This window comes from Podarcis bocagei (genome assembly GCF_964188305.1).
Source record: "Podarcis bocagei genome assembly, chromosome: 2".
NCBI lineage: Eukaryota > Metazoa > Chordata > Lepidosauria > Squamata > Lacertidae > Podarcis > Podarcis bocagei.
The window spans coordinates 61,742,160-61,766,003 of NC_138126.1; the positions used below are offsets into that span (position 1 = coordinate 61,742,160).

Below are 23,844 nucleotides of genomic sequence, written 5' to 3' on the forward strand. Positions count from 1 at the left end.
TGTCTTCCTGTCTTTTGAGGAACAACTTATCCGCAATGTGCATGACAAGGGGTAACTGATTATATAGTCATGGTTTCCCACTACATTTGTCAAGCAATGGGATGGTACAAATCCAACTATCTACATTATGTCAAAACTGCCTTAAAGTTCTTCAAGCTTTTAGCTGCCTTATTTTGTAAAGCTATTCAAGAGAAAATGCTTGCAAGGACAGGATGAGATATTGTGAAAGTGATTTTAGAAGTAACTAACTACAAAGTGAGCATTTAAAGTTACTCCATGCACCTTAAAACATTCAGCATCTGCTATAGTACAGAAACCTCTTTACATTCCCCTCAAGAGCAGATTTACAATCTGCCACAAGGGGGGCAGGGAATATGTACACCATCAAGGTTGAAGAGCAGTCTAAGAGTTTATTTGCTATAAACATGGAGATAATAAGCAGCTGTACCCATCTCCCAGTACCCCACACATACACTTGTGATAAATCTTCTTTTGCTTTTCAAGTTATTGTGTATAGGTAGCTTTAACCATTTCAGTTGCAGGGGGGCAATGCTTATTAGTAAAGCAGTCTTGATGCTGGAGTCAAATTAGGTCACTGCTTAGGATGGATTTTATCATATTAAAAGCAGTTTTCACATAAGCCTACAACTGGATAGGAGATGTGTCTTTAGAATCAGAGAATAAAATGAAAGCTTCTGAATTTCACTAATGAACACTTTATAACTTACTCTAAACATAAATATACTGCTGCAGCAAGGGAGAGCTGTACATAGGCAGAAATGGGCAACAGGATATATTTCAGAGCCTCACTGACATGGGCAGATACAGCTGCTCCAGGAGGGATGTAATACTTTCCCTTACAGTACTAGTGACCAGTATGCGACCAGAGCTGAACCAGAATTCTGTTTCATTGACACATTATCTTGTTTCTTAAAGACACAAATACAGTGAACAGCTCCCTTCATTTTTCTCAGGCATAAAAACATAAGCCAAGGCCACATGTTATTCCAAAAGGATAATCAAATGCTTACATTCTGACCAACTTCAGACTATGGCATCAGTAGCCTTTTCTCTACTGTCACACTATGCCAACTGACCCACAGTCATTAAAGAACAGTTTATCCAATCAACCTAGTTCTGTTATTATGAATCTGAGGAATGTGCATTGTCTTCTGATTATACAAACGAGCCCCCAAGAAGCACTGAACTATAATTCACCAAGTACCTTAGGTCATAGATATTGGGAGACTTCAGATGCTTGTTCCCTAATGGACGATAAAAGCAAAAGCTCAAAGCTTGTCTTTCAAAGACAAACCAGTATCTTAATAAAAAAAGGGATTTTCCTTGGTTCTAGATCGTGTCTTAAAAACATTTAAATCAAATTCTTAAAATGAAAGAAGTCTACTCACAAATAGATTCAGTGCTGGTGCCAGCTAAAGTCAAAGTGTACCAATGGTCCTTTTTCAATACCAAAATCAGTGTTTAGTTACTGCTCAAGCAGACCCATAACCTCTGACCATGCACTTAAGGGGCAGGAGAAAGAGTGGCTCTAGAGACAACAGGTCGCTTCTAGTCCAGACCCTAATCAAGCCTTTCTCCTCAAAAGAACCAGCCTCCCAGTAGACAGAGTCCTCAGTCTGTGGACCACTGAATGGCAACAGTAAGGAGAATCATCTTTGGATGCTTCTCTCATCTAAATTCAAGTCTTTGAGTATTGGCAGTTATGCTGCATATGCAGCAAGGCTGAGCCCTGGCAATGAGAGATGCTTCAAGGGTTAAATCTTATACCAATATTTTAATCATTAATGGATTCTGACTTAGGCTTAGTATGTCTCTAGAGTAGCAGGTACATTTAAAATTTGCAGGGACCCACACTCAATTTCAAGTTTTCCTGAATTATAAATGTTTCTTCCAGTAAGTTTGGTCAATCACTACAAGTTTGGTAGTTTGCCTTCTGACATGACTATTAGCAGCTGCCAAATCAGAGCTCCATGTGACTCAAAAGGCATCAGAGGATACCTCAGAAGCAAGACTCTGTCCTGCAGGTATATAACTCACATAAGTTCTGACCATCTTTATTCTGGCCACCAGTAAGAGTACATTATAGATAAATAAACACAAACTGACTTAATGCCAACCATATGAAGCAACTCAGAACATGGACGTCTGCAGCTCTTCCTTAAACATGCCTTCAAAGCGGAGGTCTTTAGCCATGAGTTCCTCTTCAACATCCTCTAGGGCCCATTGATGGTCAGTCAGTTCTAGAGCCTCCCATTCTGTCTGCAGTGATAAAGAAAAAACATTGATGCAGCCAACAGAAGTGTACCAACCACCTACTTTCCATCTTGGAAAAAAGCCTTTGCTCAACAATTCTGCCTTAATTTATTCATGCTGCTTTAGACTCTGAATCTTGAACAAGGACACTGAAGTTTGTGACTGAACTGTATGTGTGCAGAGTGATTAAATAGTAGGAACTTGCAAAGAAGAATTATAATGTGTACAAGGAAGCAGCAAGGCTATTGAACATACAAGCAGCTATGTTTGGGGGAGGGGCAGGTCCTCACAGCTAACAACTGCCTGCAATACTAAACGGAGATCATTGGGCATTTCTGGTTTGTGTGTACATGGCTGCTAGTGCCTAGCATTTGACAAGTGGGCTGTTTTCTGGAGATTAAGCTTTTATTTTACTGCACAAGTTGCAGACAGAAGAACAGCTCAGAATGCATGAAGCTACTTATGGGGTTTGAAACCTCTGTTTCTTATTCCTTGCAACTAGTACTGTAAAACAAGTTTCTGTTCAACATATTTCCACTTTGTATACAATGTTAAGTATCTTCTCCATACAGGTCATCAACTAGAATACGGTATATTTTAATGCATAGGTTTTCAAACTTTCTACCCCCTGGACACTCTTACTTTACCATTTTGTCTTCCAAGGACCCCACCCATACCCCCTGTCTATGCACTGGTAATAATGGGCACTTCTTTTGGCTAAGCTTCTGCACCATTACTGGTCTTCTCATCTAGTGTTTCCTGATGAATGGAAGTTTTATCTACCCTAAAGCGGCATGAAAAAATTACAATAGAATAGGGGTTTCCAATCACACTCCTATAAGCTACAAAATTTATTTAGCATACATTCAATAAACAGATATTTAAGACCATCATTTTTTGCAGGTTTTAATCCTTTGAAGTATTTTTTCTGTACATTCAAGGAATAGAAGCAAGGCTACATGAAACTTGAGCAGCTCGTTTCAGCAACTGGAACAGAAGCCTCATACCTTGAATGCTTTATTAGTATCTGCAGGCATGGCCATTGCCGCCCCTGTCATCTGCTCCTGCATTACTCTGGACTGATCGGCAGCTGTAAATATGAAAGCGTGACTTGCATGACTCTATATAACAGTAGCAATACTATCAAAGCTGGGAAAAATTAAGAATGTGAGCATTATAGTGCTGTGCTGAGGTAGACAGCAACATATCTCCCTTGTATTGTACAAGTTAGGCCGAAAAAGGTATGAGGTCTCAGTCAGGTATGCTTAACTTTCTTCAGCCTTAATAAGCTGAAGACAAGATTTTTGTCTATTATTGCTGGAAATTTTTACAATTTACTAATATTAGTAACTAGGCCAAAATTCCTAAGAAACATTTAAGCATAGTTTGACACATTTAAGAAATCAAGAATCACTCTTACTTTTACATAAATAGCAGTTTCTTACCATTATCTTGACCAAGAATGAGGGTATAAATGCTTCGAAGTCCAAACACATTCAGAAAATACCAAGAAGCAGAGCTAACCCTAACAAACCAAAGAAACTGAGTGTCATTTAAACAAATGCACAAATGCCCAATTCCCAACACTGCTGTAACTTTCACATTTTCAGATGGACAAAGATTGTTTGAAGCACAGTGAAGGATTCTTACCAGGATGCATCCAAAGTAAGCAACTCAATCCCCTGCTGTAGCATTGGTTTAAAACGAAGCGTCAAAGGAAAGGGGACTTTTGCTGTAAAAAATAAAAATATGGTCAGAAACAATTATGATTATTACAAAGCACCATAAAACACAGTGCTTTGCAGGGGAATATAACTGAAGGGAAATTTCTCTCACAAGGAGCTTAAAACCTGTGACAGGGAACACGAACACTCAGCTAATGAAAACGCTGATTAAATTTGGGATTTTAGAAGCATCAGGGGATTTTAGAAGGCCTCTAGACCACACAAGTTTAGATTCCTAAACTGACACTTACTTGTGACAAAACCAGAAAAGGTCATGTTGATCCAGCCTCCGATAAGAATCATAGGAAGTACATTTGTTACATTCCCTTTCATCATATCTGTCAGCATAGTAGGATCTGCAAAGCAAATGCAGTTAAAGTGACCACACAATAGAAAGTCTATAAACCCACGGATTTCTGAAGTTTGGGTATACTACTTTAAAAACAAAGGAAACCTCCTTAGCATAATTGAAAAGATCAACCTGGTTTAGTCTTTAGTCTTTAATTTGCTATTTAATCTGACTTTAAGTATATCTGGGCTATTTTATGAGAAAACCAGGTAGACTTCAGAATTAGTGGCTGCTGCTAAGCACAAAAGCAAATCAGATGTTCCTATTACTACCAGAGTTAGAAACTGTGATATGAAAGCTAGGAGCTAAATGGCACCTTAAACCTAGGTTATGTCTACGCATGCTTTTTTATAACAATAATACAAATAATACAAAGCTGAAAATGAATGAACTGCAGTTAAAATATTATGTTCATTTTTCACATGGTCTAATCCTTCCCCTGCCCAACCCCCTAATACTCTTAAGAGGTTCTCTTCAGAGAGTAGCTGGAAGTGGGGAAGCAGAAAAAGGTCCTCCTTTTATTCTATTCTGCAGTTTTAATAAGAAATCTTAGGTGCAGTACTGCACCCAGAGCTCAGAAGCTGCTCATGCTAATGAAATTCCCTGTTCCAAAATGCGCCTAGAACAATGGGAGTTTCGAACACTGATTACTACTCTATTGCTCATGTTTTAGAATATAACAAACTCTTAGGAAAAGCCTTCTTACTTACCTGTCATTGGGGAAGGTGGCACTACCTTCCTTTTAGTTTTCTTAAAGAACCCATCATCTGGATTATTGAAGTAATACTTCCGTGTCAGAAAGGACTGAAAAAAGAAAAACAAGTTCTAATGATGAAAAAAGTGGACACAAGGCTTCAAAATTAAGCACAGGTTACAGTGGTGCCTCGCAAGACGAAATTAATTCGTTCTGCGAGTTTTTTCGCCTTGCGAATTTTTCGCCTTGCGAAGCACGGTTTCCCATAGGAATGCATTGAAACGGTTTCCCATAGGAATGCATTAACGGTTTTAAGAAAAAGGAAACAAACTTGCAAGACGTTTTCGTCTTGCGAAGCAAGCCCATAGGGAAATTCGTCTTGCAAAGCAACTCAAAAAACGAAAAACTCTTTCGTCTTGCGAGGTACCACTGTATTTCTCTGTAGAAGAGCTGGCAATAAGGATGACAGACATTTACCCTGCAAACGACCTACCCTGCTTTTCCAAATATTTCCAGGTTTCAATGGAAACTGTGGCAATGCATACCCTCCTTTAATTTTTCCAAGTATCTTTGCCTGTGACATAGTTTAGGCACTTGTGATATAAACAGAGATGTAGCCAAACATTTTTACAGATAATCATATTACACATTTTCCAAAAGATCAGTGGTAATACAAATAATTTCCTCCGTCTAGTATACCCATAATGTTGATAAGATGCAAAGTCAAAATTATACTGAAAGCTATATGATGCTCACATTATTTTTTTAGTGCTATGCATTAGAAAAAACTTAAAGCATGTGACGTAGAAACAAAGTACCGTATTTTTTGCACCATAACACTCACTTTTTTCCTCCTAAAAAGTAAGGGGAAATGTCTGCGCGTGTTATGGAGGGAGTGCCTACGGGTGGCATGCCTACGGATTTCCCCCCTCTAAAAACTATGTGCGTGTTATGGTCGGGTGCGTGTTATAGAGCAAAAAATACGGTAGGTCTCCAAAAGACACATTTAGACAATGTATGAGGTTGGATTATCAGGGAACTATGCAAGCTCTGTAGTCTGCTAGCTTGTGTCTGTTATGAGCCACTTTAATTTGATAGGGATTGCCCCCCTTGGATTGACAGGATGTCCCAGATTCATTCTAACCATTAACATTTTAACTGCTGCAATTAACATTAGTTTAATCTGGTCTAAGCATGCTGATCTTAGTAAATATATTTCAAAATAGTAATAGATCCAATTTTGCAACATGACAGCAAATTAGAATGATGGAATACCCCACTGTCTTGGATGTACATTGCTGCATATTAATAGTAATAGAAATGACTGGGTCTACTCCACAAATGTGCTTACAATGTGCATTTTAGATCCTTATGAAGACTACATTCCAAATCTTGGAACAATTAAGGTTTCCCCTACCTCTAGTTTTTAAATTCTCGCACAAATGGAAACGTACCTGCTTTGGAATGTACTTTCCATTTTCTCTGAGAACTCTGCTTCGAATCAGAACTTGACTGAAAGAAAGAAAGCCATTATCATACATATGAAATAGAAGAAGAGAATAAGGAGGAAGACAGAAAAATATTCCTGCACGAACACTGCATGTGACACTGATGCAAAATACAACTGAGAGCCTCCCAACAAGTTATCAATATCCACAGTTTCATATAAAAACTGATCATCTTTCATAGTTTAAAAACGTGTTGAGCAAGATTTCAAGAACAGCAAGAACTGATTTGGGAACCAATGCAAGATATTAATCCAATGAGGGCAACAGTTTCATTCCTTGCCACAGAGAGCTGCTTCATATACTTCTTTTTTAAAACACAAAAATGCTCCATGAAGAAAACACAGGGCTGCTCATAAATATCTAAAGTGTACAAGCAGTTATTGACCAGACAGCCATTGTGGGGAAACTCCCCCTCCCCCTTTTTTACCAGAAAGCAGGGTAGAAAAGTACAAATACTCAATCCATGCATTTGCTGTGGGGAAACATTATAGTGTACATACATTTCCCTATATTATCTCCATACAGTGGTGCCTCGCAAGACGAAATTAATTCGTTCCGCAAGTTTTTTCTTCTTGCGAGTTTTTCATCTTGCGAAGCACGGTTTCCCATAGGAATGCATTGAAAATCAATTAATGCGTTCCTATGGAAACTGCTTGCCAGGCTGGCGGTGCAGAGAAGGGCTTTTCTCCCCACCGCAAGCCTTCAGGACAGGTACGGGAACAGAGGGGAAGGGGCGCAGCGCTTCTCCTCTGTTCCCGGGGCTTGCGGTGGGAGGAGGGTTTTTCCTCCCCACCGCCAACATTCAGAACAGCATTCTGAATGTTGGCGGTGGGAAGGAAAACCCTCCTCCCACCGCAAGTCTTCAGGACAGCCATCCAAAGGCTGGCGTGGGGAGAAGGGCTTTCCGCCCCACCACCAGCCTTCGGAGCAGCCTTCCGAAGGCTGGCGCGGGGAGAAGGGCTTTTCTCCCCACCGCCAGCCTTCGGAGGAGCCTTCCGAAGGCTGGCGCAGGGAGAAGGGCTTTTCTCCCCACCGCCAGCCTTCGGAGGAGCCTTCCGAAGGCTGGCGCGGGGAGAAGGGCTTTCCGCCCCACCGCCAGCCTTCGGAGGAGCCTTCCAAAGGCTGGCGCGGGGAGAAGGGCTTTCCACCCCACCGCCAGCCTTCGGAGGAGGTCCGAGGACAGTGGGGAAGAAGCGCTGCGCTTCCCCGCTGTCCCGGAGATTTCCCTATGGGCTTTCGTCTTGCGAAGGAAGCCCATAGGGAAATTCGTTTTGCGAAGCGCCTCCAAAACGGAAAACCCTTTCGTCTAGCGGGTTTTCCGTCTTGCGAGGCGTTCGTCTTGCGGGGCACCACTGTATTGTAAAACCATAAAGAAGTGAACAGTCATAGAACATGACAAAATCTACTTGAAAAGAACAGATATTTTCAATCAGATTGGCCTAGCGATTTTTGATAACTGTTTTCTTATCCCCTTCTACCATCACCACTAGTCCTTTGCTATCATCTATGTGACTAGAAACAATCTGAAGAAAGATATACATATTTATAGAAGAAAAGCTGGGGAAAGTCCATATAAAGACTAAAGAGAGAAATCAAAATCTAAAAAGCAAAAACATTCAAAATAAAATTTAGGAATTTGAGTATTACAAATATTACAAATAACAGTTTGTTTTGAATTTTTACCATTTTTAAGATTAAGTATGATAATCCTGGGGATTTTAATCAGCCCAGCTGACAGGATCCAGGAGCTAGGGTCCACTTTTTCTAATCTATCCTGTGCAGTCTTCTTTGCTAATATACAAAGACCAGGCTTCATTTTCTGAAAACACCCCAAACCTACCTGCTATCTGGACTCCCAGGCACAAAGCTGGGTTTACAAGTATTCCCAAATACATACGCAGCAAGATATAGCCCACCTACTGCAGTTTAGTAAGCCTATGTGCTACCATAAAGTACTGTCATCAAGCTCTATAGTTGTCAATTATTAGTATCAGTGACAATGCTCAGTTTTCAATTGCAAGCATCTTTTACCTGTCAGATACTTGCTCCTGGGTGAGTTTTTTGTCACTTTGGAGAAGGATAGATACATAGTGACGAATCATCCCCACAAAGAAGGTTATGAAGACGATTGGGAGCACCACCCATAATCGAATATTAGAGTCCAACAACAGCTCCGGCTCACTCATTGTTAAAATTCAGTTCTGGTCATGCACTTCAACCTTCAGTATCTAGGGGAACAAAGCACAAGTCGTCAATTAGAAATTTCCACTTACCTTCAACTTTCCGAAAACATTGAGCCAGTTAGCGTGTTGCTAGCCAAGTTTTGTTTATTTTGAAGGCTGCCTAAGTTCCCCAGAGCACAGTGGCTTTTCTAATTCTACCCTAGCAGTCATTCCTTACACCCAGGAATTTCTTATGTTTCTTCTTAAGTTACAAGGCAGCCACAGCAAGACACTGGGCAGCAATGGAAGCTCTGGGCATTAATCCCCATTTGTCCTCAGGGAAGCACAGTGAGGCCGAATAATTTGCCACTCGAGTACCTGGTACAGGCAGAGGCCTAAGAGACAAGGCAGGAAGCAAACCGAAATGTCATTAAAAGCAGGCAGCACTCCGTATGAAGGAGAGCTCAATCCCGGGACCGACGAAACAGAGACAAGCCCTCTAGAAAACTGCAAAGTCCTTAAAAAAATTTCTTCACCTATTAGGACTAGGTCAACGGAAACCAACAAATGTAAATACATGCGCACATACACGGCCTTGCCTTTTCGGAGAAGGGATCACAGCCGGATTCCACGCACCTGGAATTAAGTCGCAGGGATGAGGCTCAAGCCCCAGCACCTCTTAACCCCCCCCCAACAAATTCACCACAGGTGGGCAGATTTTACACGACCCCTCAGCGGCCACAGCCGCGGCCACCACCCCCCCGGAGGAGGAAAGCAGACGCCGCGCGGCCCCCCCTCAGGCGCACCTGCGCCACGACCCCCGCCGCGCGCCCACCGGCTCCTTACCTCTTCGGCGGCAGCAGCAGCTCGGTCTCCCTCCCCCGCTTCACCCTTCCGGGAGCGACGCCCGACTCGCTTTCGCGGCGCCCGGTAGGGAGAGGCGTCGCGCGTTCGCTGACGTCACTGAGACGCGTCCCGAGGCGGCGCTTGGCGGGAACCTTTGAAAGCGGGGCGAAGGGTGGCTGAGGGAGCGCGCGCGCCGTTTCAACTGCGCCTCGGCGGGGAAGGGAGGCGGAGTTCCATTGGCCTCTCAGCGCCGCGTGAGGGGCGCCTTCTGCTTAAGCGCTGCTGTTCCAGCGCTGCTTCACTGGGACTAAGACTCCGCCGTCCCGGGAATTCAGGAGGAGCGGGACTCGGGCAGGGCTCCGGCTGAACAGCCACGAAGCGGGCGAGGGGTTGTACTTCTGAATGAGCCAGTGTGCAGGAGATTGTCCCCCACCAGCTTCTGAAAGGCAGGTTGGGTGGTTATCCCTTGGCCTCCGCTGGCCTTCAACAGCGCTTCCGCGGTTGCTCAGGTGGGTTAACAGACAGCGCAGGTACGAGTTCTGGCCCTGTTGGCCCTATTGGGCTGGGCTCTCAACCAGTTGTCAAAGTGGGTACGGATGCAGAATTATATAGGGCTCAAGAACCCAATGAAGCATCACTTTTCCCCTGCCTGTTAATGATAACCTCCATTGCATTGGAGGCATTTCTGTGGCCTGAAGGAGGGGAGGGGAGGGGAAATCAGGACCCGAGCTGACAGCAGGATTACGTATAGTGGAGCTTTCCCATCCTTCTTGTTGTGAGAAAGAGCAGGATTTAATGCATTTGGCCTCATCTTTCTTTCCCAAATCGCCTGTTGGGTATAGAAGAAAACTGGGGAAGGAGGAGGATTTGTGACCAGGACTGCTTTTTGTCTCACACAGATAGTTTAAAAATCCAGAAATAAAAATAAAGTGTAATAAATGCAACGTGTACACTAATTGTGATCTTGCGTCCAATGTGTTCATGAAAATGTATCCAGTTGCACATATGTCTAAAATAAGTAAACTACTGATCTAATATTTGTTGCCTCAGGTCAATATGGATTGGTTCACTGTGGTAAATGGCTTACTTCAGCAAATTATTGTAGTAGGCCCTTTTGCCATTCACAGATACTCGTTATTGTAAATAAGGTATATTTCAAACAGGTCCTACTGCCATTTCAAGAACAGAGTTGTATCATCATAAATTCTCTTTTGTGCACCATTTTATAACAAAACATCTCGTTCAGTCAGCTTCTAATTGTTTCCCTCCCCCCACCCCACAGTTGAAATAGACTACCTCAGTGCTTGCTGTCATGGCTCCAAAAAGGAAACTGTCCAAATCTGATGTGGAAGGAGAAAATCTGATGGAAAACTTACCAAGTATGTAAAGCAAGAATCTTTCCTGTCATCTGGCCCAGTATACCTGAAGCATCTCCAACCCCATCCTTCAGCCTTCTGGTGGTTCCCTCACTGCAAGAAGTGATGTTACAGGGAGCTAGGCAGAGGGCCTTCTCGGTAGTGGCACCCGCCCTGTTGCACACCTTCCCATCCAAGGTCAAGGAAGTAAACAACTATCTGACTTTCTGAAGGCAGCCCTGTTTAGGGAAGTTTTTTAATGTTTAATGTTTTATCATGTTTTTAATATTCTGTTGGGAGCTGCCCAGAGTGGCTGGGGAAACCCAGGCAGATGGGCGGGGTATAAATAATAAATAATAATAATAATAATAATAATAATAATAATAATAATTGTTATTGTTATTATTAGGCAGAAACACCTGCCTTTTTAGTAATACCCAATGCAACAACAAAAATATTCATAGAGTTCAGTGGTGTTTCCCCCCAGCCCTGGAATACTTTTTTCTCCATGGTTATGAGCACTGAATACAGTGGTACCTCGGAAGTTGAATGGAATCTGTTCCGGAAGTCCATTCAACTTCCAAAACATCCAGAAACCAAGGTGCAGCTCCTGCAGCCAATCAGAAGCTGCGGAGTCACTTTGGACTTTCGGGTTGCAAAGAATGTTCGCAAACCAGAACACTCACTTCCAGGTTTGCAGCATTCAGAAGCCAAAACGTTCGACTCACAAGGTGTTTGGGATCCAAGGTACAACTGTATATAAATTCACTGTAAGCTCGTTGAGAAAAATTACAAAGGAGAAAATTCTTTATCTATCATAAAATGAAAATAATATTCCACAAGCGTGATAATCTTGCTTTGTTTAAGTAATGACATACAGGATTGCTGACAGGGACTTAAATTATGCTCCTACATTTTATGCAGAGTCTGTACATATTTTTGCCACAGTGAATGTTCCATCTTCAGCAGAATGCTAGCTTCACTCCTGAGTTAGAGGCTGTGGAATTGTATTGTGCCCTTGGAAGCACTATGTGATTGTTTGGAAATGGAAAAGGAGTCAGGGATATTTTCAGAAGTCACACTGTACGTAATGGGTCTCATAACAGTCCTGCTGTTCCCAGCTATCCTATTCTTCCCAGCTTGAGGGGAGACTTGAGTAAACTGTTCTTCTAAAGAATTCACGAGTGTTTTGGAATTGTGGTGTAAGTGAGAACAATTTATCAACCTCTTCTTATACTCCACACTCGAGAGGGGGGCTGGGGCTTGTCTGGGGCTTGTTAAACTTCCAAGTATTTGGCGCTCCTGTGTTTTTGGATGTGATCCATGTTTCCCTCTCCAGCTTGAGAAAAGGGCTGTACTGTTATACTGTTTTTTGGAGGTAGTCTTGGTACATAAGAAGCACAGTAGGATAGAGATGAGCTTCATCCTTCATCTTGAGCTTGGAGATGGGAATTGTTCCTGATTTGTACACCAGACACTGGTGAAGTACAACATAAGGTCAGGGACAAGACAACATGCATCCTTTATTGGCCACAAGTCTTGGCTGGCTATTTGTGGTGTATATAATATTCCATAATTATAATCTTAGGGTTTCAGAGGAGTGATGTCATCTTAACTCTCTTCACTGTCCAGTAATTTTAGGACTGGGATTGCAATCCACAAACCACTTACTCAAATGCTTTGTTAGTTGCACCCTTTATACTAGGGATGGGAACTTAGTGGTCTGCTAAATATTGTTAGACTCCAACTCCCATTAGCCTCAGCCAACATGGCCAATGGTAAGGGATGCTGGGAATTAGTCCAAATAACATCAGGAGGGCCTCAGGTTCCCTAACTTTGCTTTATATCCTGCTTCCTCTATTGTAAGATTTCCCAGACTTGGGCCTCCAGCTGTTTTTGGACTACAACTCCCTTCTTCCCTTGCTAGCTGGACCAGTGGTCAGGGATGGTGGGAATTGTAGCCCAAAAACAGCTGGAGACCCAGTTTTGGGAAACCCTGCTCTATTGTATGTATTTCCTACACTCTCTTAGAAATTGTTCTAGGTTAGAATATATAGCCCTTGGGTTCATCTTCCAAGGGACCTCAAACTTTATACAGTACAAACTTCATGATATAAAGGTTGATTTTTTCCATTTATTTGTTTTGAGGTATTTGACTCTCAAATATGACATTTATCTTACGCTAGTAACTTTTCCATCTTAGAAACAAAGAAATCTTGCACGCTTGGTAAGAACAGATCCATTCCCAAAGATGGAGTAGTAGAGAACAACAATGTTTTTGGGCAGCTCCTCAAGACAGGAGGAATTATACTGAAAGCTGGAGAACGACAGAATGAAATAGGTATATACTTTCATGACATTCTTAGCAGTAATTCTAAAAGGAAATTAAAGTGTAAAACATTTACCTGCTGGTTTTCTGCTACTTTGCACAACTATTAAAAATAGAGGAGCTCTGCTAGAAATGTATTTATTTAATTTTACCTTTTTAGCATTCTAGCCTCACTACCTCTATGCCAGGGAAAGTTTTGCCAGGTGGATTTCTGTCTGTCACGTGGCAGTTAGTGGGAAGGGCAGAAAATGGCAGATTCAGACTATTATGACATGAACATGACAATGTTTGTCCTTCTTGGCACTTTTTCCATAGCTGTGGATGGAGCAATTTTCCAGAAGAAGTTGTATCAAGCATTGAAGAAGCACCCTTCTCAACCACAGGTATGAACTGGCATTATTTCATGTCTTTGAAACTGAAGTGGGCCTGTATTGATTCTAACACCCAAAGCTCTCTGTCTCTGTCCATCTCTCTCTGTGTGTCTCTCTTCTGACAAACACACTCTCCCAAATTAAAATCTCTTTTTCAATCCACTTCTCTTATTCTTTACCTTACATTTTAAATATATGAATTAAATAAAAACAGAACACAAGAGAAAAATAGGAGACCTCCATAATCGATACAGAGTTCTTGCTTATGATTCGCTGCTGACAGATTTGGAAAGAGTATGAAACCGGTCACTGGATTTTTCCATTAAAAAGTAACAATTTACAAATTACAGTTTTATGCATCCCACACAAAGATCAAGAACAGGCATTGTGTAAACAGTAGGCTTTCACTGCTTGATTTGCACATTCATGCATTTGAAACAGTAGGGATAATTGTTCAGCCTTCATTTTCTCTCTCTCCTTCCCTCCATCCTGTCTAGATTGGTGAGGAGTTCATCAGTGGCTTGGAATCCCACATAGAAAACAGAGATCACTTCAGGAATTGTCTTCTACCATGCATACCCGCACAAAATCAGGAAACAAGGTCAATGAAAAACCTCATTTGTTTTCTCCCTGCAAGTTGCCATGTAAATGGTTTAATACTTGCAGTATGTTACCATGACAGTGTAGTAAATGACTACCTGTATATACTCCAATCTGCCTCTGTACTGCAGCTGGAGGTGTTTTTTTAATGTGTTGTTTTTTTAAAGAAACAAACTTAATTCTGTTGTAAACATATACACCTTTTAAAGGTCAAACTCTAAACAGCAACAAAAGAGAAGGTACTTGGGGTTAAACTAATCTGATTTTATTTATTACATGTGTGTCCCTTTGTCTAAGGAGCTCAAAGTGGGGCAGGGAGCGCCTATCACAAATACAGTATATTGTTTTAAACCCAGGTACTCACATGATGCCATTTTCTAATAATAATAGCAAAGTGTCTCTCTCCATTACAGTAATGCAATCCATTCATATTGTGAAAGCCTCATTAAACTGCTCCTTGGCATTGAGATATTACAGGTAAGATCACTTTTCCATGCAGTTCTCCCAACCATCTCCCAGCTTCCTATTATTGGTTGATTGGTTGATTGATTGATTGATTGCATTTTATATCCCAACCTTTTCAGATTGGCATAGGGGGAAAAGCACACCAAGACTGTTCTTGCGCTACAAGCTCACAAACTAAAAAGGCATAAGGGAAAAGGAATCGGAGGGAGGAGGGAAAAGCAACCTTAAGCACAAGTTCCCAAAGTTAAAACCAATATGAGTTACAGTTCTGGCTTGCCCTGACAAAAAGCAATCCCACTGTTAAAGTACTCTACACACACACACACACACACACACACACACACACACACACACACACACACCTGTGGTTCCCCTGGCCCTCTGGAGTAGAGTTGGAGAAGCACAGAATGGGGAAGGTCCTATTGCACAAGCGCTGAATACTGTGCTTCATAGCAGAGAACTCTTCTTTAACAGTGGGTGATGGGGTTTGGTCTGCAGTGTTGTGTACACAGTGTGCTACCTCATTGAAAATGTAATTTCTCAAAATGCCTTTTTCTTTTTGGAAGCCTGCTGTTATAAGACTACTATTTGAAAAACTCCCCGAATTTTTTCATGAAAGGCAAGTACTCCGCTATTTTAACTTGAAATGTTGACTGCTCTGCATTTTCCATCTGCTTCTCCTCAACCACTTGTTGAAATCCTCAAAACTTGATCTCGTTAGCATGCATGAAAGATTTTAAAAAATCTTTGCCACTCATGCTCTATACTCATTTAAGGTTCAGGAACTTGGACAAACTTGTGGTCCTCAAGATGTTGTTGAACTCCCATCAGCCCTGACCAGCATGGCCAATAGTCAGGAATGATGGGGGTTGGAATCCAACAACATCTGGAGAGCCAAAGGTTAGTAGTCACCCCGCTATAAAGGACTGAAGTTTAAGCTTTTACTGTGTGTTCTTTTCTGCTGTACAAAGCAAGTTTTAGATGGCGGAATAAATGAATGGATTACAGTGAGCTGTCACTTCCTGGTGCAACTAGACTTCTCTGCAACCCTTCCTCTCCACAGGGAAGTGGGACCAATTCGGATGCTCCTGCCCCACCACTTAATGGATCCAAATGGTTTCCAGAGAGTGGTAAGGGATGTTTTATCCCATGCTGATGGCCTTTTAGCTGATTCCTTGGTGGCCCACTCTGGTCATCTCCTGCTTTGACTACTGCAATGCGCTCTAGGTGGGGCTACCTTTGAAGGTGACCCAGAAACTACAACTAATGCAGAATGCGACAGCTGGTTCCCTCACTGTGACAAGCCAAGTTACAGGGAACCAGGCAGAGGGCCTTCTCGGTAGTGGCACCCTCCCTGTGGAACACCCTCCCTTCAGGTGTCAGGGAGATAAAGAATTGCACAACTTTTAGAAGACATCTGAAGGCAACTCTGCATTGGGAGGTTTTTAATGCTTGATGTTTTTATTTTGTTTTTAGATATGCTGTAAGCTGCCCAGAGTGGCTGGGAAAACCCAGCCAGTTATGTGGGGTATTAACAATAACAACAGCAATTATTACCATTATTATTATTATTATTATTATTATTATTATTACCTTGCTGTTGATCCTGAGGCTGGGTTTCTTGCTTGGCTGAAAACTAGTGTGTATTGCATCTCCTCAAGTGGCTCATATACAGAATGGCATGGCATATTTATTTTTAACAGAATTTGTTAAAAGAAACTATAGTTCTAAATACATTGGATTTCGAAAAGCATCTAGAGAGGATTGAGAGCAGTCCTCCATAGCTGCATCTGGAAGTGACTTCAGAAAGAAGGGTTTCTCAGTAATAAAAAGGAACAAGGGCTTATGTTTTATCTCTTCTGATCTTTCAGTGTGGGCAGTGATGGACTCAATTTGCCTCGGCTCATTGTCAATCAGTTAAAATGGCTTGACAGGATAGCTGACAGCAAGGCAAGTACCACCAATGCAATCAGTTACCGTATGTTTCTCATGGGGTATTGTTTAACATTCAGTGAGCACTAGCAACGTGCTAGTTAGATGTTGGTTTCTTTAACCCAGAGATGGGAAACCTTTTTGAATTCATGGACCAGATCTTTATCAGATCCTAACCTTGTAGGCCAAATTTGATAGGTGGATAGGAATGCTCACCCGTCAATCATCTGACATTACAATGGCATTGGGAGCTTGGGTGCTTTGAAGTCTCATAGTTGGGATTTCAAAGAACTGTGCACCCACTGTGCACAGGTTTCAAAATTTGCCTTGGCTGCAAGTAAGTTGAGAGCTAGGCACCAAGACAAGTATCATAAGGGGGAGTGTGAGAAGTGGAATGCTTCACTTATGCAGGTGTGATTTTTGAATTTTGGTGTGTTTGCTTTGCTGTTGTTGCTGTTCAGTTTTAAATTAATTATTTATATTTCACGCATTGTGACCAATTGTGACGGCTTATAGCTTTTAGCAATAAAGATTTTATTCATTTAAAACTCTTAAGGCTTCAGCTTTATCACATATCAATTTCTGTGTTCATGACTACTTTCTACAGCAGATTTGGGCACTTTCATATCTTGCTATGTACATAAGACAGGGCATTCTAATTGTACCCACTGACAAATCCACAAGCAGTGCCTCTGAGGCTAAGCATTAGGTTTGGGCAGGTACATATGAGTGCAGATGATCTTTCAAGTAGCTCTATCCCAGGGCTTTAGCAATCATAACCAGCATTTTTAATTGGGTCTAGAAATGAACTGAGATATTGTGGAGACAAAAGAGATAAGCATTTTAAAATATTTGCATGCTAAAAAAGTACAAAATAATATATGTCTGATAAATAAACCAATCACTTAGCTTCCATTCTGGATGCATATGTAGCATACATTTGTTGGCTTATCTGTGTTTAAGCTGTCAGCATTAAGGAAATGTCATTTTTCTGAATTCCTGGTGTTCTAAAGCTTTTGTTCATCTGCAGGATCTTGTTCAGAAACTCATGCAGATGATTTGTGTTTCTCCTCCATCAATCCAACACGACATAATCACAAGCCTGCCAGAAATCCTAGAGGATTCTCAGCATAGTGAAATTGCCAGAGAGCTTAGGTAAGTTTGATGCTGCCATGTTCTCTTTTTACTCTCTCTATAATTTTCTGTTAGCTGTTTCTGGTGCCTTAGCTGAAGATACCTTCTGACTAGGCATAAGGTGAAAAGAAGTGAATTTAGAGTGCATCCAGACAAGAGTGACCAGGACTCGCATTAAGTTTGTGGTCCATTAAGACCCCTAATCATTTTCCCATGTACTATTGGCAAGCTAGGTGTCCCCCCATTTTATATTTGTACAGCTGGTTATTCCTGCCTAAATGCAGAACCTTATGTTTGTCCCTATAGAAATTCATTTGGTTAATTTTGGCCCAGTTGTCCAATCGAATCCCAATTCTGTCTTCTATGGCATAGCTACCCCTCCCAGTTTGATGTCATCTGCATGTTTGATTGTCATCCCATCAATTCTTGCATCCAAACCCTGGCATTCAAGAGACTGCAGCCACAATTGTAAGACACTGCTGTGTCTCAGTTCATGCTTTACAGGTGTGCGTGTGTGTGTGTGTGTGTGTGTGCGCGTGCGTGCGTGTGTGTAATTGCAGTTTCAAAAGAGTTCTGAGAGGGAAGGGCATTGAGTTGCCTAGAATTGATATAAGGAGCCTTCAAAGCATGAACTCTGCACATAGTATTTTCTCCATGCCAATCTGATTATTCACAAGAAATGGTGGTGGCATCATAATCCTTAAGGCTGTATCTCTCAGTTCATTGCTGCTGTTGCTGCTGCTGCATTCAGTGTGGTCTTCATCTGATGCACTGACAGTCTGAGCTTTTCAAGTGCTCCATAAAAAAGCAAGATTTCAGCAGAACCCCACACCCTCCTCTTCCTCTTCTTATAACACATGGATAAAACCAGAAGGCCACAAAATTCAAACAAAGTTTTTATTGAACAAGGTCAGTTGATCCTGATGCATTTCAACTACCGTAATTAGTCTTCAGGGCAGAAAACTGCATCACACTTCAACATTCTCATATATGGTCATATATGTTTTTATTTTTGTCACAAGCTGCTTCCTTCCATATTTGGGCATTTACTGTGGAAGAGCCATGCTTTGTTCACTTTTAATAGAGCATCTTCATAGTATCATAATCAAAACAGCCTCCTCCCATGTTTTCCCTTTTCAGTTTCTGTTCCTCTCTCCCAGAAAATCCACTGTGCTTTGTTTATTTAACACAATGGAACAGCTGCATAATTTCTCTTAAGTGTAGATGAACCATTGTCTAATATCTGTTTCTCCCCACACTCCTTAATTGCAGAGTGGGGAAGATCATGACTGAGAGTGCAGCCGGAAAGGGGGGGGGGGCGCGTGGGTCATTATTTAGCCTAATCCCTAATACCATAATCTCAATTAAAATACCCCCTCCTCCTCGCCAACTACAGAACATTATTTAGATTCCTGAAATCTCAAAGCAGAGTTGCTGTTCCATTTACAGCTTAAAGGAAACAAGAATGATTAAATCATCCACATATGGAAGCACCCACAGTTTAAAATGGATATTTTGTGTTTTATATTTTATTTTCTTGTTTTGATTGTATATTTTAAAATCTTTTGTAAACCCTTTTGTGTATCCTTGATTGAAAAAGAAAGACAGCAAACACGGGCAAGTTACACATTGTAGAGATAAGCAATAAATCATTCATAAACTTTTATTGTAGCAGCCTACAAAACTGTCTTTGTACAAATTGATACTGGATGGACTGTAATCCACAATTGCAGTTTGGGAATGTTGCTAGATCTTAAAAGGTCGTTTTGTTGTCCTGCATTTTAGTTCGTTATTAAAGGAGAAGACTGAGCTATCTGTTCCAATCCTTGATGCCCTTTCCAGTTTGAATCTAGATGTGGGACTTCTGTCTGAGGTAGGAAGCTCTGTGTTAAATAGATGGGCACACAAGCAAGGTATAAGTGTTACTTAAAGTCATGATATAGGTGAGACTAGGTACTCTTTGTACATAAATACATACAGGCATTCAGGGAGAGCATAGGAGAGTTAGAAATTATGGGAATTAGGTTTGCCAAGGCTGGAAGTAATGCATTTTCAGATCTGAAAAATCCTCATTAACTATAGCACGTGGATCCCAGGTTTGGATAGCAGACACATTAACATGCAATCTTGGTGGCTGCTCTGTAATTATAAAATCCTTTCCCTCTGGAGGCTCCCCTAAGCTTGTTCCTGATCACTTTCTGGAAGTTCTGAGTGACTTAAAATATGGGGTGGTGCTTGGTGGTCATTTTTTATTTGAGCCTTCAGGATTCTAGTATATTCTCAGCCTGTGTGAATTTTCCACTAACAACTGCTGAGAGCCCTAATAATGAGGTAAGGAAGAACTGTAAATAAATGCTGCACTTTCCCCTGCTCCTACAGCTGAAAAATGTCCTGCTCTCAACCTAGGTGCGCCAATCTGTTATGATCACAGTCAGTGCCGTAAAAGTGGAAGATTTGCCTGTAGTAGTAAAATTTATTCTCCGTTCCGTCAAGGCCACAGATGCAACAGAGGTAAAGTGTCTACTATTAAAGCTGAAAAGTATACTCTTTAGGAATGCAGAGATGACTTTGTTGGGATAAGCACTCAAACATTTGTTTTATTTCTACATGTGTACAAGATGAGCCAGCACACACCTCTGAAACTAATGTTATAAGTTCATGATTTCCAGTTGCTTTAAATCCTTTTTATCTTTTTACCTAGGCAGATAAGAGTATCGTTTGGCTAAAATTTTTCATCTTTTAAGCAGGTGCATGACTCTTAAAGAAGTGTGACCCCTTTCTCTGTGCTAAATGCTTGCTTGGCATATAGTAGTCAAAAACTGAATTATGGCTCACAGGGCAGCAAAAGACATTTCTTTTCTTGCTGCAGACAAAGGGTTAAAACCAAACTTTTTTTTAAATGGGAATAATTTCTTCCTTTTTTATTGCTCATTCAGCATTCCCTTCCATAAAAGGAAGTAGAACTAGGTTTGCGTTTGTAAAAACTATTTTAAGTATGATAGTTAAAAAAATATCCTCTTTTCAGTCCAAAAACAATGTTAAGCTTTTGTTTAGTTTTGATGATTCTGTATAAATTATAAAAAGTATTTTTGCAGGCTCCTTCCTTGACATTTACCCCATTTACACTTTTTTTCTCCTACTCCACAATCACTGTCTTAAAATATATGACCATGAATGTTCGTGCGTATTTCTGAGTAATAGCTGCAGAAACCTATGCACTGTGTTATGCAGGTAATTTCTGACCTTCGTAAGAAGCTGGACCTGGACTCGTGTGTTTCACTTCCACTGATTCATGTTTCTCAGACCAAGTTCAGGAGCCAGACTCGGACAAGGTTTGTGTGTTGACATTCAGCTTCACCCAAAGACTTGCAGTCTCCGTGCATGAGCAGTTAGGATGAGGCAAAATCATAGCCTCAGCGAAACATAGCAAAGAAAATATTACATCAGGTTTCTGGTGCCTTTGTTTGCATGGATGGGATTGCAACATTTCATCTCCTTTTGAACGTGTTCACTTTGAAATCTCACTATTTAGTTGTTCTCTCCCTTTCAGCCAAATCAGCATCACCATCACAGCTCTATATTTATCTATGCTCATCTCCCCTGGTGAGTTCCCCCCCCTTTTTTTTGGTAGTACATGTTCACATACACACAAAACTAAGAATCCCCACCTGATCCTTGAAGAAGAACATACAGATTCCACAGCTTATCTGCCACAAGGAGGTTTTCTTCTTAAAGATCATATGAATCTTTGGGTAGATCTAGGAGTCGCCTACGGGAGTAGGAAATATTCCATATGACAAGGGTAATGGCTAGAAAGGGGTTGTGTGGCGTGTCCCCAACACATGGAGAGCCTTTCCACCAACAGCAGCTACCAACTATCTGATAGAGGTTTGACAGTTCTTCACACCAAGAGGGTGATTGATACAATGAGGGGACCCAAGACCTCAGTGTGCACTTGGACAATCCTAAGCATTCCGTGGCATGGCTGGTGTGTTAACTGTTGCATCTCCTCCAGCTGTTGCCCTCCTTCTTTGCCATTTATTTGCCTTAGATGGTACTGCTGCTTTGTGCAGTTATCACTGCTGCCTTCATTTTAGTGGGTTCCCACTTTCTCGCTCCCTTTCAATGCTGCTGTGCCTTATACCTGCCAATGCATTCTTTTGTGGGTGGCAATTTAGCCACCAAAGTTAGACTTTACCTGCTTAGCTGTTTTTGTGGTTAAGATGACGGGCTGCCTACCCATCTTGTGCTTCTTTTCAGTCTGTCTGCAAGCCAACTGTGTGTCAACCAGGACTGCGTCAAGCTCCTTTTTGAAATTATAAAGTCTGCTGTTAAATTCCAGAAGACCATTTCAGAAGGCTGGATTAAGGTCAGGGTGTATTTTCTCTGTGGGTATGCACTTTTGCCAAGTTCTTTCTTTCAGATGCAGTTCTATAAAAAATATGTACTTCAGATTTTTATTTAAAGATCCTGTTAAAATCTATTTCCTTTTCAGTAAGGAAATTATATGTGAATGATAGAATCATCACAGAACGGCTCTGCTGTTGAATTCAGACTTTGAGTCCTATTTGAGAAAATCAGAACAGAATAGAATAGAATCACAGAGTTGGGAGGAATCTTTTGAGGACATCCAGTCCAGATTCTGCAATGTAGGGTGTAACATACAATCATAGTCGTTGAGGAAGAAACGGGAAAGGAAAACACTTGATAGAGCATAACCATATGTAGTAATGAACATGGGCAGTGGAGATGGACAGGCACATGCGTGGCTAGTCTAATGACCAGCATACACTCCTGGGAAGGGACAGCCTTGCTAACCATGAGCTATCCTCCCTATTCAACACCATCTCTTGATGATGTAATCCTCTCATTGTGCTCTGAAGCCTTTCTATCTCCCTGCTGCCAATGCAGGCCGTCTTAAGCGGCAATCCAATACCCACTCATGGGGAGCAAGCCCCACTGAAAGTGGGACCTGCCTCTGAGTGGACATGTATAAGATTGTGCTGTTAAGGAGGCTTCCTTAACTCTTCCTCATCTGGTGCCTGAGTTCCAACCTGAGTTTCTAACCTTGGCAGTATAACATCTGGCTGCCTGGAATTACTGCTAGGAATGCAGAAAGACTGGGAGTAAATTCCTTTCCAAACTTATTAACTAATAGTCAAAAGAAGATAAAATAACATAATAATCCAGGAAGATGCAGATAATAGAATCATAGAATTGAGCTGAGTGGGGATTTGAACCGTGGTCTCCCAGGTCCTAGTCCAACACTCCAACCACTACACCACCAGAACAGAGGCTTATATTCCTGAAATGGGATGAATGTCTCTTTTCAGTATTTGATGGTGAGCCCTAATAAGTTCCAGGAGCATTTTGACTCATGTGGCAGAAGTGCCCAGGTGTGTTTCTCCTCCCCATTCCCATAGCACAACCTTTGTCCTAAGACTGTGGTAGAAGATATGTACAGTGGTACCTCGGGTTACATACGCTTCAGGTTACAGATGCCGCTAACCCAGAAATAGTACCTCGGGTTAAGAACTTTGCTTCAGGATGAGAACAGAAATTATGCAGTGGCGGCGGGGGGAGGCCCCATTAGCTAAAGTGGTACTTCAGGTTAAGAACAGTTTCAGGTTAAGAACGGACCTCCAGAACGAACTAAGTACTTAACCAGAGGTACCACTGTATTAGGAAGGTTCCAATAGGTTTACACTTATTATTATTATTATTATTATTATTATTATTATTATTATTATTATTATTATTATTATTTATTATTTGTACCCCACCCATCTGACTCTGTTGCCAACCCAGCCACTCTGGGTGGATTCCAGCATATATAAAAACACAGCAAATTATTAAATCTTTAAAAGGCTTCCCTATACAGGGCTGCCTTCAGATGTTTCCTAAATGTTATATAATTACTCATCTCCTTAACATTTGATGGGAGGGCATTCCACAAGATGGGCACCACTACTGAGAAGGCCCTCTACCTATGTCTGACTTGTGCATGATTTCATGTGATCCCAGCAATCAGCTGGAAATATGTGTTTAGTCTCTTGTGTAGGGTGGTTATTTGTTCAGCATTGGCAACTGTCTTTTCTGCT

The 23,844-nt window shown here is 41.4% G+C and overlaps 2 protein-coding genes across 5 annotated transcripts in view; one reads left to right on the plus strand and one right to left on the minus strand.

Moving 5' to 3' along the window:
- Window positions 1–390: 390 nt before the first annotated feature.
- On the minus strand, window positions 391–9,685 carry EMC3 (ER membrane protein complex subunit 3). 2 transcript variants are annotated; one of them, XM_081185912.1, is made up of 10 exons: window positions 9,558–9,636; window positions 9,311–9,347; window positions 8,581–8,777; window positions 6,496–6,553; window positions 5,058–5,151; window positions 4,250–4,354; window positions 3,925–4,006; window positions 3,720–3,799; window positions 3,282–3,364; window positions 391–2,280 (listed from the first exon to the last, which is right to left on the minus strand). In XM_081185912.1, the coding sequence occupies exons 3-10, from the start codon at window positions 8,733–8,735 to the stop codon at window positions 2,152–2,154; spliced, it is 786 nt and encodes a 261-aa protein (XP_081042038.1). In that variant the 5' UTR covers window positions 8,736–8,777; window positions 9,311–9,347; window positions 9,558–9,636; the 3' UTR covers window positions 391–2,151. The 2 variants fall into 2 exon arrangements, with proteins under 2 accessions (XP_081042038.1, XP_081042037.1); XM_081185911.1 differs by lacking the exon at window positions 9,311–9,347 and having other exon boundaries at window positions 9,558–9,685.
- Window positions 9,686–9,727: 42 nt separating this feature from the next.
- FANCD2 (FA complementation group D2) overlaps window positions 9,728–23,844 on the plus strand; it is a 40,617-nt gene continuing 26,500 nt past the window's right edge. For 2 of the 3 annotated variants that reach the window (XM_081185811.1, XM_081185813.1), the window contains exons 1-13: window positions 9,728–10,066; window positions 10,840–10,936; window positions 13,116–13,253; window positions 13,557–13,624; window positions 14,110–14,213; window positions 14,626–14,689; window positions 15,244–15,296; window positions 16,549–16,627; window positions 17,640–17,764; window positions 19,529–19,616; window positions 20,150–20,254; window positions 20,975–21,075; window positions 22,004–22,112. In XM_081185811.1, the coding sequence (XP_081041937.1) occupies window positions 10,870–10,936; window positions 13,116–13,253; window positions 13,557–13,624; window positions 14,110–14,213; window positions 14,626–14,689; window positions 15,244–15,296; window positions 16,549–16,627; window positions 17,640–17,764; window positions 19,529–19,616; window positions 20,150–20,254; window positions 20,975–21,075; window positions 22,004–22,112 (1,101 nt within the window). In that variant the 5' untranslated portion in view covers window positions 9,728–10,066; window positions 10,840–10,869. The remainder of the gene's footprint in view (window positions 10,067–10,839; window positions 10,937–13,115; window positions 13,254–13,556; window positions 13,625–14,109; window positions 14,214–14,625; window positions 14,690–15,243; window positions 15,297–16,548; window positions 16,628–17,639; window positions 17,765–19,528; window positions 19,617–20,149; window positions 20,255–20,974; window positions 21,076–22,003; window positions 22,113–23,844) is intronic. The other variant, XM_081185812.1, reaches the window with a different exon arrangement.

Excerpts from the sequence above, each read along its gene's own strand:
- EMC3 (XM_081185911.1), bottom strand. The coding sequence starts at position 8,735 with ATGAGTGAGCCGGAGCTGTTGTTGGACTCTAATATTCGATTATGGGTG. Across the intron at positions 4,355-5,057 it reads GCCACCTTCCCCAATGACAG|ATCCTACTATGCTGACAGAT; the intron begins GTAAGTAAGAAG and ends TTTGCTTTGCAG. Across the intron at positions 3,365-3,719 it reads CATTCTTGGTCAAGATAATG|CTGCCGATCAGTCCAGAGTA; the intron begins GTAAGAAACTGC and ends TCATATTTACAG.